Source organism: Octodon degus, unplaced genomic scaffold, assembly GCF_000260255.1.
Source record: "Octodon degus isolate 3935 unplaced genomic scaffold, OctDeg1.0 scaffold00213, whole genome shotgun sequence".
Taxonomy (NCBI): Eukaryota; Metazoa; Chordata; class Mammalia; order Rodentia; family Octodontidae; genus Octodon; species Octodon degus.
The window spans coordinates 2157317-2176179 of NW_004524789.1; the positions used below are offsets into that span (position 1 = coordinate 2157317).

At 38.0% G+C, this 18863-nt stretch overlaps 1 protein-coding gene across 2 annotated transcripts in view; it reads left to right on the top strand.

The window, feature by feature from the left end:
- The window catches only part of Tfec (transcription factor EC), an 81165-nt gene extending 62503 nt beyond the window's left edge, over positions 1–18662 (top strand). For both annotated transcript variants that reach the window (XM_023705057.1, XM_004644862.2), the window contains 5 exons: positions 1846–1960; positions 4195–4251; positions 9034–9109; positions 15340–15487; positions 16361–18662. In XM_023705057.1, the coding sequence (XP_023560825.1) occupies positions 1846–1960; positions 4195–4251; positions 9034–9109; positions 15340–15487; positions 16361–16738 (774 nt within the window). In that variant the 3' untranslated portion in view covers positions 16739–18662. The remainder of the gene's footprint in view (positions 1–1845; positions 1961–4194; positions 4252–9033; positions 9110–15339; positions 15488–16360) is intronic.
- The last annotated feature ends 201 nt before the right edge of the window (positions 18663–18863 follow it).

Consider the following 18863-nt stretch of genomic DNA (forward strand, 5'->3'; position numbering starts at 1 on the left):
TTCTTCCTGCTACTCACACACATCATCTTACTAAATTAGTCAACTTTGTACCCATTTTGCACATGAGAAAACTGAAATGGAATCATTATTTGGTTTGGTTTATATAACTCCCTTCCAAGGTCCATACAATAAAAACATTTTAAAGCAATGAATCTTTATAAAATAATTCTGAGGAGTCCTGACAGAGTTGATGATAAAGAAACAGTACATAAACTATGCATTTATATGTTCATATAATTATTTACTAGCTGCCTTTAACCGCATTTTAATTTTTTCCTTAGAAATAACATTTATTGCATATACAGTAATAGCTTATTACCTCAGACACTGGTTTTTATCTTAATATTTTCTTCTTATTTATTTCCAGTCTAATTTTATAAGTATAAAAAATTCTCACTTTGAATTGGAATTTTACAAAGCATGGAAATGTGGAATTAGGTTCTCCATAATAATCTTGTTACTATTATATTGGCTGATATGTATTGTTCCCAGTGCTTAAGGAGAAAAAAAGTTACTTCTTATTTAGCTTTTGGGTAACTGCCCAGAAATGGAATAAAGATGTGTAGAATGGAAATATTTTAAAATTTCCAATTCTACCTTCGAAATGAAACTTGTTACAACATGATGAATATTAACTCGAAATGTGAACATTATTTACATGTGTCCTTCTTGAAAGGTTAAATCAATAAACAGGTTTTGAATAATCCATTGGTAGAATTTTGAATTGTGCATAAGATACCTTGGCTGTTCTGAACAATTATTTCCAAGAAGCACCTCAAGGATGGCAGTGTTGCCGCAATTGGATCTCTACTCACTAAAGGCAAAGTCATGTTAGAGCACTTTTGGTGCCCAGCTGAAATGTTTATATTAATCTAGATACTAAATGAGCACCGAAGGCAAGTGCGCCTTCCAGGAAGGAGAGTTGCTCGACGTGGAAAACGAGCCCTCGCTGTGAGTGGCCGGCAGCAACGAGGCTGCCAGGTGTTTGACTGTTATATTTAATTTGTGGTATGCTAAGCATTTCTCCAGCTTTGCTAAGATGAGCACTGATTTTCTCTAAAAGAATACTGTTAATTGTATTCATTTATGACCATGTTGTATGCTGGTTCAAAAGCTCATAATTTTGTAAACATTCATCAGAATTTTCCTTCATGCATAAGCTGAGTTTTCTTTCTTAAAATTTTTTAATTTTTTAAAAAAAAATTAAAGAGTACAGAATGGTAAAAAATATTAGAAAGGGTACAAAATTTTATTAAACAAAGCAATAGGAATTTGATAATGATTATTATATTGTACAATATTATCTTCAAATTAGTTGTATCGGTTATCAGATATAAGCCTGCAACATTAGTTTAAAAAAGTTAGGAGAAGGGCCAACAAGACAGCTCAGCAGACTAAGCACCTGCTCAGGCAAGCACAGGGACCACGGTTTGATCCCTGGCACCACATGCAGCACCGGCCCCGCCCCTGGGCGCGCTGAGCTGGCGACCGAGTCCAGGCGTGGTGGCGCACACCTGTAATCCCAGCGCTGGGGAGGCTGAATTAGGAGGGTCACTATGTGTCTGAGCTGTGTAGTGAGACCCTGTACCAAATACATAAAAAGAAAAAAAAAGTTATGAGAAATTAAAAAGAACAAAAAAGTAAGCATTTAATAGCTTTTCCCAGAATAACTTATACACGGCATTCTACAGTGTACTGAAAACATGTCAATTCATACTCATCTCTATTTTATAATTAAAATGCTGTATTGTCATTATTATTACAATAAAACGATAAAGTCAACGCATGCAAGTGAAGATGCTATGTGAGTAGGAAGTCTAACTGGTCTCCTTTTTTCCTCTCAAGCTATCGGGAGGTATTTTGGATGCGTACAATGGCGAGCAGGACCTTTCACCAGTTAATACAGGGCTCACAAGGGCCTCCCGTCCAGTTAGTCTGCCGATGAAGAAAGAAATTGCAGGTAATGCTGCTGGTATAGTTTTACATTTTAAAAGTTTTAACAACTACCTAAGATATGATTGATAGGTATTACAGCAAATAGAATGTCTTAAAAAATATTACCCAAATAGAGGGAGAGTTTCAGAAAACAAAGCCATGCCTTTTTATGACAGCTATCTGGTGGGTTAATGTAACTTACAGTTTGACTGAACTGACTCATTGTTTTAAGAATGGTTTTCACAGACATACATAAATATAGCTTCACTTAGTATAAGTTCATTTTTTCTACCAAATATGTATTAATTTTTTTGCAGAATGATAATTAACTGGGGAATTTATTTATTTGGTTCAGGGGATCAAACTCAAGACCTTGCACTTGCCAGTCTGGCGATTATGCTGCTGAGCTGTATCAGGTCAAGAAAATTATTCTTTATAGTCCTAGATATAAAAAAAAGTTTATATTTTTCCTTCTAAAATTGTTCTATTTTTTAAAATTTATTTTTATATATATTTATTTATTTATTTTTGTCTGGTTTTCATTTATTACCCTTTTGTTTTAAACAAACATTTACTTGGGAGACAATATGGCAGTAATAGGTATGACCTGACAAGCAGTACATATTTAGAAGACCAGAACGGCAGGCATTCCAAGCCTGATCCTACCATTACACATTGCTATCTTCAGTGCAGCTGCTTAGGTCACAGGTATGAGCATATGTAGTTAGTCAGGGTGAGAATCGTACCATAAAATTGTTCTATTGATTTCATGGTAGACTTGGATTAAAATAAACTCAGTTTTCAATAATTCATTTCAAAATTATTACAAGTCAAAGGAATTATAGAGATTTTGTCAAGTTCTTCAGTGGGCTAAAGAATTATTTTGCCTAAGTCACGCAGCTGATTAGAGTCATAAGGATTAATGATCTCCTGATTCACTAGTCCAGTGTCAGATCTTTCATATGAATCAAATGAAATTCATTTGAAATTTTTATAACAAGCTTTTGGGTCATAGCTGAAAAACTATTCATTAATATTAAGATTGTAAGAAAATATAATTCATGCCATTCATGGAGCTTTATAACTAAAAGTATTTATGGGTTGAAAGTATGGTCTTTGGATTAAAGCTAATGACTTTAAATAGAATGTATTACTTCATTACCTATTTTTAAAAATATAAATTCTAGGAACTCTGTAGTAACTACTAACTACCTTTTATATGTAAACACAAGTTAACTCCAGAACATACTCACCTGAAAGAAACATTTACGAGCTCCTCCAGTCTCTGTCAGAAGCCCAGAGGGGTCTGAGCAAATTTGTTCTGATATTGAGTTTCTTACAGGGCTTTTGTCCAGGTGTCAGGCAGATGTGCACAGGACACCACCTCTCAGGGCTTGGGGGAACATGCTCCCAAGGTGACTCCTTCACAGTTGTTGCAGACTAGTGCTGCTTGTCGGCACGTGGTCTTGGTCCTTAACTGTGAGCACCTCTCCATAGCGTTGCTTGTGCATCCTCCAGATAAGAGACTTGTTGAATCAAGAGCTACCAAAGCAGAAGCTGAAAATATCTACTGTGACTTACCCTTAGAAGCCACGGCAGCCATTGCCACCATCATGTGTTCATTTCATAGGGCAGCCTCATTCATTGCTGGAGAGAACTACCACGGCTAAGAACACCAAGAAAGGAGAGCTCTCCGCCACCTTGACCGCTGATGAGTGTGAACTCAACTTAGTGTGAGGGCAGAGTCAGCAAGCGCGAGAGAGCGTGGAGCTATTTGCTAGGAATATCTATTAAGTGCAGTTAGTTCCAGCTCATGGGATGGAGAATTCATAATTATTTATGAAGATTTTAGGTCAGAATAATTTTGCTCTGGATCTCAAAAGTCTGAAAATAATAATGGCAATGACTGAATAATTTAATACTTTCTGTGTGTCATGCCTCTTTTATAATCATCACAGTGACAATCAGGTAGGTATTTTATATTCATGTTACAGATGAAAAGTCTGAGACAGAGAAATCTGGTGATTGATCATACTATTATATGAATAGTCAGAAAACAAATCCGGTCTAAAGGCTTTGCCATTGCCTTTTTCTGAGGAGTTTTCTGCTCTAAATTTCCAAATATTTGTATCAAAAATATTATCGTACCACTTCAGATCAAACCAGCTTGTATTTTCACCTAGTATTTCTGAATCATTTGGCCTGGAATTTTTTTAGAGTAGAACTAAGCATTGTTTTAATTATTTTTCTTATGATCAGAAACTGACACTAGAGCGTTGGCAAAAGAAAGACAAAAAAAGGACAATCACAATCTCAGTGAGTATATTTTTTGTTTTTCCAAATGAAACTAATACAACCGTGAATGCATAGAGATGAAATTTTATGTTTTTTTTTTATTATTATCACTCTATAAATACTTACCGACAACTAAAATTGCTCGTGTTCACAAACAAGCCATTTTGGGAACTGCAACCCTCATGGGAACTGTCAAAAACACAAAACCAGTTATCCATTTTCCACAAAGCGAAGCATCTCTCCTTGATCATTCGTTCTGGAGGAGGCTGTGTTTGACTGAGAAGAGTGCATTTGGTTACATTTGAACTGTATTGTGATTCATTGATTCAAAGATTTAAAGAGATAAAGTGACTTTAGAAATCATTTTAATAGTATGCCATTTTAACAGTCAGAAACCTAAGTCCAGGCTCTGGGCTTTCCTGTGTCAATTTGCTCCTCCCTTGCTAATGATGCTCTATCTGAAAGGCATCTCCCTGCTTGTAATGCTGAATTCCACCTCTGGGGAAAAAGGCTTTTCATGCTTTTCTCAGGGTCAATTTGACTCTGATAACAGGTCGCTTGAGAAGGGAAGTGTGAAGAAGCAGATTAGCAGCAGGGCTGGGCTTTGGAGTGCTTGGACCAGTCTTAAGTGTGTGACTCTCTCAAGAGAGCTTGGCTGATTGAGAATGAAGGGTCTTTGTTCAGAGAGCCAACTCGAAAACTGAGGGCCGAGTACAACAGAGGAAATATTAAATAAAGTGTTAACCTCCTGGATGAATCCGTAATTTCCTCTGCGCAATTAGCAGAAATTGATTCTGAAGATAGCTATGAACCCCGCATCCCTGCATAATCCACCTCCCAGAGTGATGAGTGCTGGCTGGCTGAGTGGCCCTGAGGAGAGAGGAGACACACACCTTTCCAGCAGGCCGCAGGGAAGTGATCTGACTTCCATAGACCTGAAGAGCAGAGTAGGGAACTTTGGTCCACATTTGGAACAAGAGAAATAGGACTGGGGAAAACTCATGATTACCAGAAAGAACTCATGTACCTTGAGGAATTTGGGAGTTCCTTTTTTGGAAATCTGTTCATTTTTACTTTCTTTCCCCTTCTCTCCGTTTGCAGCTTAGACAATGTCATTTATTGTAGAGTATTGCAGGTGTCTGGTATGTATTTGAACTGAAGTGTTTTGTAAACTGAATTCTCTTACTAAGGTATCCTCTTTTATTTATTTATTTTTTATTTATTTTTTATTTATTTATTTATTTATTTATTTTTTGCGGTTCCAGGGATTGAACTCAGGACCCTGCACTTACCAGGCAAGCACTTATTCTACCGAGCTCTCTCCCTAGCTCCTAGGTATCCCCTTTTTGAGGGAAAAATCAACTTGCAAAAGTATCAAGTGTTAAGTATAGTGAATTTATTTATTTACTTTTTCATGCATTTGGAACAGGGTTTCACTATGCAGCTCAGACTCATAGTGATCCTCCTATTTTCAGCCTCTCCACCTCTGGGATTACAGGCATGTGCCATCACATCCCGTCTCGGTGGCCGGAACAGCGCAACCAGGGGCAGAACCAGCGCTATATGTGGTGCTGGGGATTGAATCCTTGTCCCTGGGCTTGCCTAAGCAGGCACTTAGTCTGCTGAGCTATCTTGGGGACAAGTATAATGAATTTAGAACAACCTTTAAAAACATAAATCTTGTGAGTGCATGCAAAGGTACAAAGAAGGTCCCATTGACCAGATTGATAAATATGAAAGAGGTATAAATCAGACTAAAATGTACCAAGTGCAGTACGTTCCCTTCTTCCTAGAGACCTCAGAAAACCAGTAGTGAATGCAGAATCCTCAGGTTGCCTGGCTTCCAGATGGGAATGTCAGGGCCGGGTGATACCAGCCCTGTGTTTGTAGGTCACTTCTCTCTTCAAGGTGTGTTCCACTCTGTGCTGCAAGTGGCCTCAATGTGAGGCTTCGAAGTGAGTGGGAAGACCTCAGCCTGTCCACTTAGTCTCTGTCCACATTTCTGTATGTAGCTGCCCTTGGACCACTTCCCGACCCTGGATGAACACCTTGGCACAGGATTCGCCCTCTGGAGGCACGGCTTGCTTCCTTGAGGCGACGCTTGCCCTGGAGGAGGGCGACTGGTCTTAGAGGACGACTTTGGAGTGCATACTGCCTGAGCATGGCTGCAAAGGGATTTCCTAGACCCGTGGCCACCTCGCTCACAGGAAAGAGGTCTGGCCAGACGAGGGAAGATGTGTCTGTTAAAAGTTGGGAGTAGGGGGCCTCTTTCTCCTGCATTGGAGCACAAGACTGAATGGCAGTGTCTAAAACACTGTGAAAGGTGAAAGCACAAAGTTCAAAATAACTTAGTGATTTCTTAAAGGATGACTCTTTTCCACATAACTCGTGCTGGCTGTGAGCAACATTGATTGAATCAAAATTAGAATTAGCCAGGTGAAAATAGACGACAGTCTAAGTGGGCAGGGAGCCTCTGATATTCTCCATGCGGAAAACTTAAATACGCTTTGAAGAAACCATAGGGGTGAAATCAGTCACCCACTTTAAAACAGAACTGTGAACTTCACAGTTGTTTTCTAAGATTTCAGAGATGTCTTAGTAATATAAAAGAAAATGTATGTAAACATAGAATTATTGATGAATTTTCACTATAAAATACTTATGTGTGTCTATCAGATTTTTCTTTATTTCCTAGTATTTTTATGTGGTATCATTTAGCTTTTTATTAGTTAAATGTTAAATTAGTTAACAGGAAAAACATATTAGCTTGCCTGAAGTGACAAAATAAATTCTCTCAAGAATAAATTATTTTCTAATTTTATAGAGAGATCTCTGTGTATTATTCCAGAAGGTCAAATCCATTCATGGCAATATGCTTTGTGTACTTGGTTCACCAAGACAGCTTGTATTCTTTGATAACATTTCTGAGTTTCAGTAATAGACATTAATTTTCAAGTGTATACTATGCACACCTTTTAATATATATATATATTTATTTATGGTACAGGGTCTCAGACTCATAGTGATCCTCCTATCCCAGCCTCTGCAGTGCTGGGATTACAGGCATGCACCGCCACACTTGGTTTCAGCGGCCAGCATGACACTCAGGTTCGGCATGGCCTGTGGTACTGGGGGTTGGTACCTGGTGTGAGCTTGCTAGACAGGTGCTTAGACCACTGAACTGTTTCCTCAGCCCTTTAACATATATTTAAATTATTTTAAAACAATTATTCATTATATTTTTATATCCTTATCTCCTTGAATATTTTAAATATATTAATTACAGTAAAAATTATGTAAGTGTATTATGGTTCTTGATATTACAAATATAGACTACAGGATTGCTGTTAGAGTCAGTATAGGAAACTCATCAGATATCTGACAGGAAGTGAGTACTTACCACATACCGGAAATTGCTATGGTGACAAGTGCATGGGTGTACAACAAAAAGGCTCTGCTTAAGAACTTTTATCAGTAGTTTTCAAATCATGGATCTTATACATACAGAATCCACGTCACCTGGGAGTTTGTGATATTGTTAGATATCACTTCAGATATACTAAAACCAGAATTTCTAGAGGTGGGACACTAATCTATTTGGCAAGCCTTCTGTGTATGCCTGATACATACGAAGGTTTAGCTGCTGATCTATAGATTATTAGAAAGTTTAAATTAGAAAAATAAGCTGATAGTCTAATCAGCCCACATTTATTTAGCACCTCTTATGTAAGCCAAACTCTCTGGAGGTACAAAACTGAGTGAAAGGTGACACGTTGCCTCAAGGTGGCTGTGCATACTTGGGCACAACACCTGCAGTGTGCTAAACCCAAGGGGAGTACAGGGAAGAGTAAGACATGGGGCGTGAGCTTAAAAAGTGTAGTCCTCGTGGACTGACAAAGTCTGTGTGCATACAATGACAGACACAATAAGTGTATACATATGCGTGTGTATGTGCACATATATTTATGAGTGTGAGTGAATGCAGTAATATCAGAATGAAAAATGTTTGAGGCTGAGACAAAATATTCTTTTGGGTAGCAGTACTATGGTTGGGATCTAACATGTCCAGCATGGGCCAGTGAGATGGCTCAGCGGCCTAAAGCACCTACGCAGGTGCAAGCTTAGGCCAGCACAGGGACCGCAGTTCAATCCCTGGCACCACTTGCTGCGTCAGCCCCGCCACCAGAATGGACTGAGCCAGCCACAAAAATAAATAAATAAAATATCCAATAGGCTCAAGGTTTCAGAGATGTGGCATTTCAATCATGAAGTTTCTTATTTCATCATTTATAAATTCATAAACTTACAGAATTTTTATAAAGTGATGGAAATCTAAGAGATGAGGTTCAGCTGAAGAGAGTGAGTCATGGTAGCATGAATTTAGGGACTGCATTTTCTGTTTATTGTGCATCTGTCTGTCTGTCTCTCCCTCTTCCTCCCTCCTCCCCTGCCCTAGCATGAGATAAGCACCCTTCCCCAGCATGTGCCCTTTACAACGATGTCTGTACCTTGCCAAGGGCCAAAAAGCAAGAAAACTACGTAAGCATGGACTGGAACCCCTAAAACCTTAAGCCCAAATAAACCCTCCCTCCATGAAGTTGATTTTGTCAGGTATTTTGCTAGCATTGCCAAGCTGACTAGCACAAACATACTTTTGTTGTTATTTTATAATTAAGAAATTATTTTTTACTAAATGCAAATATTTTTGTGCACTGTTTTAAAAGACTGTTAAAAAAGTTTACAGCTGACAAAAACTGAGCTGAAATTTAATGAGAATAATCAATACTATTTTTTCTTTAATAGTTGAAAGAAGAAGAAGGTATAATATTAATTACCGAATCAAGGAGCTTGGCACCCTTATTCCAAAGTCTAATGATCCGTGAGTTCAAAATCATTTCTGTAATAATGTTATGGCTTCAATTCCCCAAAAATGGGTGGGAGGGAAGAGGGGAAGATGGAAACTAAGACTCGGAAACGAAGTGGCTCTAGACAAAGGTAAGGCTGTTGTTGACCTCAGTTGAGCTGTCTATCCCAGCGCAATATTAAGGAAGTATTGATACCACTCCCAGTGTTGCCTTTCCGAGTGCAAAAAATAAATGATCTCTCTTCAGTTCGTAGTGGGTTTATTTTATGGTAATGATACAGAAAAATTTAGCGATAGCTCCCAAAGCTATTTATAATGTTCACTACGATCCCTCGCTTGTAATTATGACATTTTCTACCACTTAAGAGGCTGTGAACTCGAAAACAGAACTGCCAAATTTTCCAAGGTCCTCCAATTCTGGAGAATTGCAAATACGTAATAAATCGATGCCAACCAGGTTAGTGTGGCAGATCCACAGAGTCAAATGCTTTGAACGCGTAGATCTCAAGCACTAGTTAATTGATCCAAGTGTCAATTTAGAATGTTAAATGCTTATTCCAAGACATCAAAACATGGTCTGTAGCATTATTAAGGATTTGAAAATGATCTCTCCAAATATTGGCAACTGTCCATTATCCAGAAATGACGATGTTTAATGAGAGTTGAGGACGCTTCTTTCCTAAATTCAGATGTTTTAATTAATGTAGGCAGTTAAGTAATCCATGATAGAGGTGCAGGCACCGAGCACAGAACGTTGGCAGAGTGCAGGGGACGGTCTGAAGAGCTCTGTCCTGACGTCCTCTTGATCACCGTTGAAGTCTCTGAAGTGTCTCAGCACAGGGCTTTTTATCAACATAATACACATGTTCCCTATAAAAATGGAGTTTTAGAAATGTAAAATCAGCATGTATATGAACATACAGATTATAAAGATTTAATGAAGGACCATATTACGGTACATTTTCATAGAACTGTTGATTCTCTAGTTTAAGTCATTGTCCAGTACAGGAATGACACACGCTTTATGTAAAGAGCCGGAGGGTGACCGTTTTGAGCGTCATGGCTCACACGGTCCTTGTTATGATTATTTAAGTCCACCTTTCTACCCCCAAAGCAGACACAGACAATATGTAATGAAGAAGAAGGACTGTATCGAGTGAAACTTTATTGACCAAAATAGACCGTGGGCTCCAGTTTGCCTATCCCAGGTCTAGCATATGGAAAGTCCGGGTACCGCAGCAACATATCTGAGTAAGCGTGATCAGAGAAACTTCACAGTACACACTCTTGTTCAGTTGTTCCTCTATGCAGATCCTAGAGTGGAGGGCTCTTATTTGTTTGAACTCTGTTGTGTTATATATAAGCAAATTGCATTTATTAGTGCTTCATTGGAAACATTAATTAGATGCTAAGTATATCTGTATGTATGTCTTATCATTTTGCATAACACAGGTAGAGAAAATTACTGGAGTGTGAATTCCAGATGTCTAAGTACTAATTGCATTTTGATATATTTCATTTCTTCACAGTGTGGTATTACTTGCCACTCCAGTGTCAGTCAGGTTCACCAGGAGAAAACCATGGTTGAGCCTAGAATTAGCATCTTAAAACAGACTTTACAGGGCTGGCCAGATAGCTCAGCAGATTAAGGTGCACATTTAGGCGGATTCGGGGCCCCAGGGGTTCGATCCTCAGACCTGCCATGCTGGCCCCGGTCCAGGGTGTGCTGAGACGGGGATTGAGGCTGGGCATGGTGGTGCATGGCTGTAATCTCAGCACTTGGGAGGCTGTAAGCAGGAGGAATTACTATGAGTCTGATCTAGGTAGTGAGACCCTGTGGACTCTGTCCTAATACATAAAAACAAAACAAAAGAAAAAGCAGACTTTACTAAGAAGTAATGTCTGGTTGTACTGATCTCAAATTTAAATATCTATTGTATAGCTTTATTTTGCATTCATTTGTCAAATTTTTAGATGCTACCATGGGTAATCTAAAGGTTTCGGAAAACAACACTAGGAAAAGTGTATAGAGATAATACAGAAAAGGCCGGAAGCAGTTTGAAGGTGGGAAAAGGGAAAAATAGCATCATTATATTATTCAGTGGTGAAACTAATAAAAAGTAGATCTGAAAATTTAAAAAAGATCAAGATTTCAGTTGGACTTTCAAGAAATTTTAGATTCATAGATTGAGTGCCTTTTATGACCATTAAAATGACTGAGAAAGGGTCTTTAAAAACTAATAAAATACGCATCAGCATATAAAATCATCTGCTATGAAGTTTTTCAAATTGTGCGCCCTTAATGACTCCTGAACCCAACCAAATGGAGCAGAGTCAGCGTTTTTAGACAACAGCGGACAGCACTGACAAACATCAGAGCACTGCGTATTGCGTACGGAGAACATGAGTACCTCTGAAGACTTTGTTGCAGTTTTAGGGGTTAAGAACGCACAGAATTACAGAATAAAGCACGCTGCTTATGAGACATGCATGTGGACAGGGAAGAAAGTGATAGATGAGCGGACAGCGCTGAACTGAGCACGCACCCTCAGCGTCCCTTCTCAGCACCTCGTGCTCTAGGGCGCACTCCGCTTTGGATGCTCTCACTCAGGACCTTTCCGGTTCACGGCTGGACAGACGCTGGGGTAGGAAACCAAAGCTAGCAGCTGAATACACTGAATTCACTGAAGTTGACGTGTTTAATTTTCAAAAACATTCAGAAATCCCGTGCTGGTCCCACCCCCGAGGGGCGGTGCACTGAGAGGCAATTGAGACTGGGCGTGGTGGCGCACGCCTGCAATCCCAGCTCTTGGGAGGCTGAAAGCAGGTGGATCAGTGCAAGTCCAATCTGTGTAGTGAGACCTTGTAGATACTCTATTAAATACATTTAAAATAAAAACATTCAGAAATTATACATCTTTATAGGTCAGTACAGGGGACTTAGAGGGGAAAATAAAGAGAAAGGTCAGGTAGAGCTAGGTGTATTTTAGACATTTTTTTTTTTTTTTTTTTTTAGTTAAAAAAGTAATGTGTTTGAATGGATGTATATGGTAAAAATGACAATAAATTATACACTTTGCATAATTTTCCCTGTGGCCACTTCTACTGCAATTTACACATTGCTATTAACTGCTTTGGGCCTAAATTTACTTACGCTTGTAACTGGCCCCTCCTTCAAAGACAATTATTTTGCAGAGCATGAAGGGCCAGTATCCACATTCTTTCCTTAGTTGTAGCCTTGTGAGTTTTCAGTGTTATAATAATAATAATAATATGTGTGTGTGTGTGTGTGTGTGTGTGTGTGTGTGTGTGTATTTTGGTACAGGTTCTCACTAGCAGTGCAGACTCATAGTGATCCTCCTGTTTTCAGCCTCCCTAGCCCTAGGATTACAGGCTTGTGCCACCACGCCCATTTTCAGTGGCTAGCTCAGCACACCCGGGGTGGGACCAGCACTGCATGTGATGTCAGGGATCAGACTCTGGTCCCTGCTCTTGCCTAAGCAGGCTCTTATTCTGCTGAGCTATCTCACTGGCCCTAGAGTAGCATAATATTATTGTTTAATATTGTTAATGCTAAGTTCCTTGAGATTATCTTGGGATAGAGGGAAAATGTGATTAATATATGAAAAAAATGAAACTTTCAAGAAGATAATCTCATATTTTCAGATGGTTTTGAAATATAGTGAACTTGTGAAAATTTAGTGCAAATGACATCAGGAAAGAAGACAGATATTATGTGCCTTCTGTAGCTATTGTGAAGGTCCATTTTATTGTATTAATAATTTTATTGAGAAACAAATAGCAATGAGACAGTTCCAAAACCAATTAGTAGGATAGTTTCAATAACTAATATATTGCATATTGTTGTCTTCTTAGTGGTTATTCATAGTACAAGATGCAGACATGATATCCTGTCCAAACACTATTAGTACAAATCTTTTGTCTCATTGAATTAAGAGAAAGTAGTTGTATATTTATCCTATTTTGAATATACAGATACAAAATGGTCCTTCATTTATATCCCCTTTTCTTGTTTAGTTTTGTCAGAGATAAGTATTCCATTGCCATTTAAATATTGTAGGTGCATGAATTCAGCAAAATAATCCAATATAGTTCAGTAGCCCATAATAGTAGTCGGTTTTCTGTAGGACAGGCAATGTCAGAAGTTGTTTAAATGAGCCTTTTGCAGCTCAGCATATTAATATGGCTTTACTTTTTACACTTCGTTTTCATACTTTCCTACTGGATGGTTAAGACCACAATAAAGCAAGACCTATATAATAAGAAATGTAACTTTTGTGTCTGACAAGGTCAGTCAAATCCCCTCAGGATTTAGCCTGAAATCCTGCACCACAGTTTGTAGATCCTCTGTCAGTGTCAGCCATGTGGATGAGTCATGGCCATTGCTTGACCAATTTGTTCTCTGTGAAAGCCTGAGAGAATGTTTTCTCTCCATGTGACTCTCCTTAGGCACACTTTATATCATTGATCACTTTCTCTGTGTTCCGATAAATGAAGGACCATTTTAGATCTAAGTAAATAATACTGTAAACTTCTAAGCTGGCTTTCTTGGCTCAGTGATGAAAGTAGCCTATCTTTCAGACCCATCACAACCTGAGACATGTCCTTTGAGCAGAATGACCCCAATAGCCCTCTGGCATCTAGAAAACTGATAAAACATTTTTGAACTTTAAAAAAATATGGCAACAATGATATTGTACATTTAATTATTTTATTATTTTTATTTTTTTTGTATTTTAGGGAAGGGTCTACAGGGTGTTTAGGGTCTCACTACTAGATTGGACTCATAGTGATTCTCCTGTTTAGAGCTTCCCAAGTGCTGGGATTACAGGCACACTCCACCATGCCCAGTCTCAATTGCCATCTCAGCTGCCCTGAGGGCAGGGCTGGCATGGCAGGCCTCGGGATCAAATGCTTGGCCCCTGAGCCGCTTGCAGGTGCTTTAATCTGCTGAGCTATTTGGCTGGCCCTATATAGTACATTTTAATAGAAGATGACTTTCCTAGAATCTAATAAACCTTGTTCCTGGGACATAGGCAAATGAGCATTCTTTTAATTTGGTACTGCTATTGACATTGTTAGCAGGTCTTAATTTCCAGTGAGACATTCAAATCGGATATTTCATAAGTTGTGTTTTTCTATTTGCAACTCTTAATAAATGCTTTGAAGTACAATATATTTCCTATAGGTCACAAAAGTATATATATATATATATATATATGCATGCAATTTTACATAGATCAATATAAACCAAAATTATACATTGGAAAAATATATAATCCCCCAAATATTTCTTCTCTACTGTTTTAAACACATTTCTTGACTTTAATTTGAAATTTCCACGGGGTTATATAACTCCTCTTACTGATGTTTAGTTATTAGTTTGGCCTCCCTTTCGCCATAGATTGTCAATTCGCATACAGCAATACATTCCTTCATGTGTATTTTCAGATATTAGATTCAGTAGACTGTTCCATGATTCCATCTGTAGAATTTCTTCTGTTTTAGATGGTGTAGTAAAATATTTTTCTGTACTGTAGCCTAAAGATTACCCAGTTATGTTTTAATTGCAGTCACCTATCTTAAATTTATTTTACATAGGTATCCATATCCAACTTTGAAAAAAAAAGTTTTGTTGCTGTTTATGTAGAAGAATTGGTCAAGTTGTTTTAGAAAGGTTATTTTGTTGCCTAAAGTGACGCTACCAAACTCTGCTGTTTGACAATCAGGGTCACCATTCAGGAGAGAATTTATTATTTTTTTTTCTTAGAAACAAAAGCAACTTTATTAGGTAGTAGGTTAAAGGATTGATACATGTGAAATAATATTTAAAAATTTAGGTTTAAGTCATCAGCAATGTACATTTCCTAGTTCATTAATGCAGAAATACAGCACATAGATTTTAATCTCTGAGTTAATAATAAAAGCAATTTTCACTAAAAATATAAAAACTGTAATGGTAGAATCATGATATTGCATTTAGCTGTCCCACAAAAAGTCACTTCATTACTTTCTTTTGACACTTATTTTCATTCTGGGATTAATTTTACTATATAAGGGCTTCTTAACTATTCTATTAAAATTTCTATTCAGAAGCAATAATATCTAAGAGTGAATAATAGTCATGTAAATCATTATTTCATATTAATGTAAAAGATTTGGTACGTTCTTATGAATTCTGCTGACGTGCACAATTGTGAAGAGGTTATCTCTCTGTTCTCCAGTGATACCCGCTGGAACAAAGGAACCATTCTGAAAGCATCCGTAGAGTACATCAAGTGGCTACAAAAGGAGCAACAGCAAGCCCGAGTGTTAGAACACAGGCAGAAGGCGTTGGAGCAAGCTAACAGGCGCCTTCTGCTCCGCATTCAGGTTTTTATGAGAGTGTTGCTGTGACTGGGTGGCTGACAGATGCCTTACTTGATACTAGTTTTATTCATTGATATTTTTTCCCCTTACTAATGATGGATTTGTTTTACTGAAAAATTATTATTATATTGTTTTTTAAAAGTTCACTAGTTGTTTGTTTCCATTAGATTTGGATTAGAATTTCAGGATGGGGATGACTGGAAATGTACGTGTCATGAATTACAAGGGCTAATTGCAAAGTACAAAAGATAGAGCCTGTTTCATAAATCCGCATGACACTATCTTGACTCACCCCCCAACATGAAGTAGAATATTTGTTTCTCTAGATAATATTGGACACTAAATTCTCCATTCTGTCTTCGCTCTTTCATTTGTTTAGTAATACTGCTATGGGTTTTATTGCTGAAGACATATTGTACCAGTTTATATAAAGTCACTTCACATCTGTTCAAATGACACAAGATATGAAATAGGCTTTTATTACCCTCTTTTTTAAATGTGAGCTTGATCACAGCCAGGTAAAGCATTTGCTCTATTTCCATGAAACAGTCCAGAATTATGGTGGGAATTATCAGGAAGAATAAATAGAAGATTTTCCACTATTTCAAAATGGCTATAGTGTAGTCTGAGCCATTACAGGACTGTAATGTGTCATGAATTCCTTTACAGAACAATAAGAAGAGAATCTTAAAACTCTGGGTAATTTTCTCGGTGTTACTCTGAGCCCCAGATTCCATTATCTGCAAAGGAAACTTATAATTTGTACTACTCTTCACTTTGAATGCTGATACTATTTTGGTTCTCCTTCTGGTCTATTTTCTCACGTCATGTCCACTCTCAGAGGCCTTATTTAATGGCTGTTGTTTGAAATTGCAGGAACTGGAGACACAGGCTCGTGCCCATGGTCTGCCATCCCTGGCTTCCCTCGGTACGGCTGATTTAGGCACTCACCTCTCCACACAGCAGACCCCTGAGCGGAATTCCGTGGACTATTGCCGACAAGTGACTCCGTCTCAGGAGCCAGGGTCCAAGCTCTCTGCGCAAGCTATGGCCTTCTCTGATCCTCTGTCGCACTTCACCGATTTATCATTTAGTGCTGCTCTGAAGGAGGAGCAGAGGCTGGATGGCATGCTGCTGAATGACACAGTATCTCCGTTTGGGACAGACCCACTGCTGTCTGCTGCTTCCCCAGCAGTCTCTAAATCCAGCAGTAGAAGAGGTAGCTTCAGCTCAGAGGATGGCGATGAACTATAAGATGGAAGCAAGAGGCTCAGCTCCTCTGCCAGGAAGCAACGCTGTGCTGGTGCTACTCAGCTACATCCTGCCTATTATGTATTGCTTTGTTCTTCTTACAAGACCATGTTGTGCACAAAAAGCTCGTGAGAAGCAAGAGGAACTGGCACAAAGAAGAAAATGGTATTGAAGAAGTATTGGTGACTGAGTTTCATGTTTTCCTCCTTTTCTTCAGAGTTCATGTCTACGTTTTGTTTTTCTGGAAAGAGGTGCAGCATGGGACATCTCTGTTTGGTGTTCATGGCAAAGCCGTGCCGTGACTCAGGAGCGGAGCAGCCTGGAAGGACGAGGCGACTGAACTGCACTGTGCTTCTCTTCGTCATTCCTGTCTGTATTCTTTATTTGCCTCCTACCACAGGAGGTTCTCGAGAGCCACGATCAACAGATACGATGGTCATCATCTTTTTCCAGTGTCTGGTGGACATATCCAAATTTTAAGCCTTATACAGGAAATAATTAGAAAATGGACTTTTTTTGTAATTAAAACATGAATTTATCACAAACACAGGATTTTTTTTTTACAATAGAACATAGAAAATTTATGAAAACATTGTTTAGTAAAATTGGATTCTAATTCCTTTAATTGGAGTAGCTGTACTGATTCTAAAAGCATCCTTGAATATTTGTCTCGACATATTCTATTAAGAATAATAAGCAAGGATAATTTCTTTCAGAGCATGGTCTACATTTATCATTTGACAGAAACTATACCCAGGCATAAGTGTACAGTGTGGCCATATTTATTCTTCTATTATTTTTCATTCTTAAGATTATCTAATCAGTATCAGAAGTTACATTCTACCAGGTAATAACTTTTAGTAAATAAAATATAAAATGTTCCCATGCTAGGAAAATTTGTAATGTATTTTAACATTTATTGTCTTAGCCAATATTTGATACAGACTAGTTGCTCATACAGTTCTGTTTTAAATTGACAAAATGTTGAAAATTGGGTAGACAACTGACAACAATAATAAAACAGAAACTGTCTTCTTCAGCTGAGTGGAGGACAAAGTGCTAAGATTCTTAGACCTGCAGTAGGACTGTGAAATATTGAACAGATAGAAAGATAAGGGTTTACTTCTTAGCAGAGGTGTGCTTAACAGGGCTATGTGGGAAACAGCAGAAGAGGTAGGAAATATAGAGAACTGTAGTGTAAGCGTAAACTAACTTGGAGTAAGTACAGCGGATATGGAAATGAATGACGAGGCAGAAAGTGGAAGGCAGCCTGTCTTATGAAGGCTTAAGGTGGGTAAAGGGGCAGTCGTACAGGAGAATAATACCAGCATATGATCAAAATGATGAATTAGGGAGGCATCTTCATGAGACACTCACGAGAAAGATTCTAGAAGAGTTCTGGAAAATACATGGGCAACAAGTTCTAGTCATCCTTGACACTTAGGATGACCCATTGTAGAAAGGAAATATTTCATTTACTAGATATTCAAGAATTTAATTATGTTACTAACTTGGCAGATTTGTAACCTCTCAAAATTATTAAACTTTGGGATGATTTTTTAAAAGACGGTCTTAAGTTTTTCTCACATAGAAAACGTCACATAACGTAACAACAACAACAAAAAAACCATGTTACAAAATCTGAGATTTGAATGCTGATAGAAGTGGAGAAATACTAAATCCTATGGTAGAATATTTAGTTTATCTGGTTTGCTAAAATATGGGAGAACTAAAATAATCTAATTTTTGACAGAAAAAAAATAACTTCTAAAATACTCTCAAGCAGATAGACACATTCATATGAAATGTTCTATCTGGAGAAAAACAATTAGGTATAATTCTCAGTAAGTTTCAGGAGGACATTGTAGATTTTAGATTTTTATTTTTTAATTTAGTACAAGGTTTTCGGGGTCTCATGTGTAGATCAGACTCGCAGTGATTCTCCTGTTTTCAGCCTCCCACGCACTGGGAGTTACAGGTGTAGGCCACCACACCCAGTCTTACTGTAGACTTTAAACAACATGACAAAATTCCACTAAATTGATAATTTGATTCAACTTTGCAAATTATGGAGAAAAAAATGTTTTGGGGCCACAGAAAATGAACCTTTCTAGATAGAGGGTCTTTT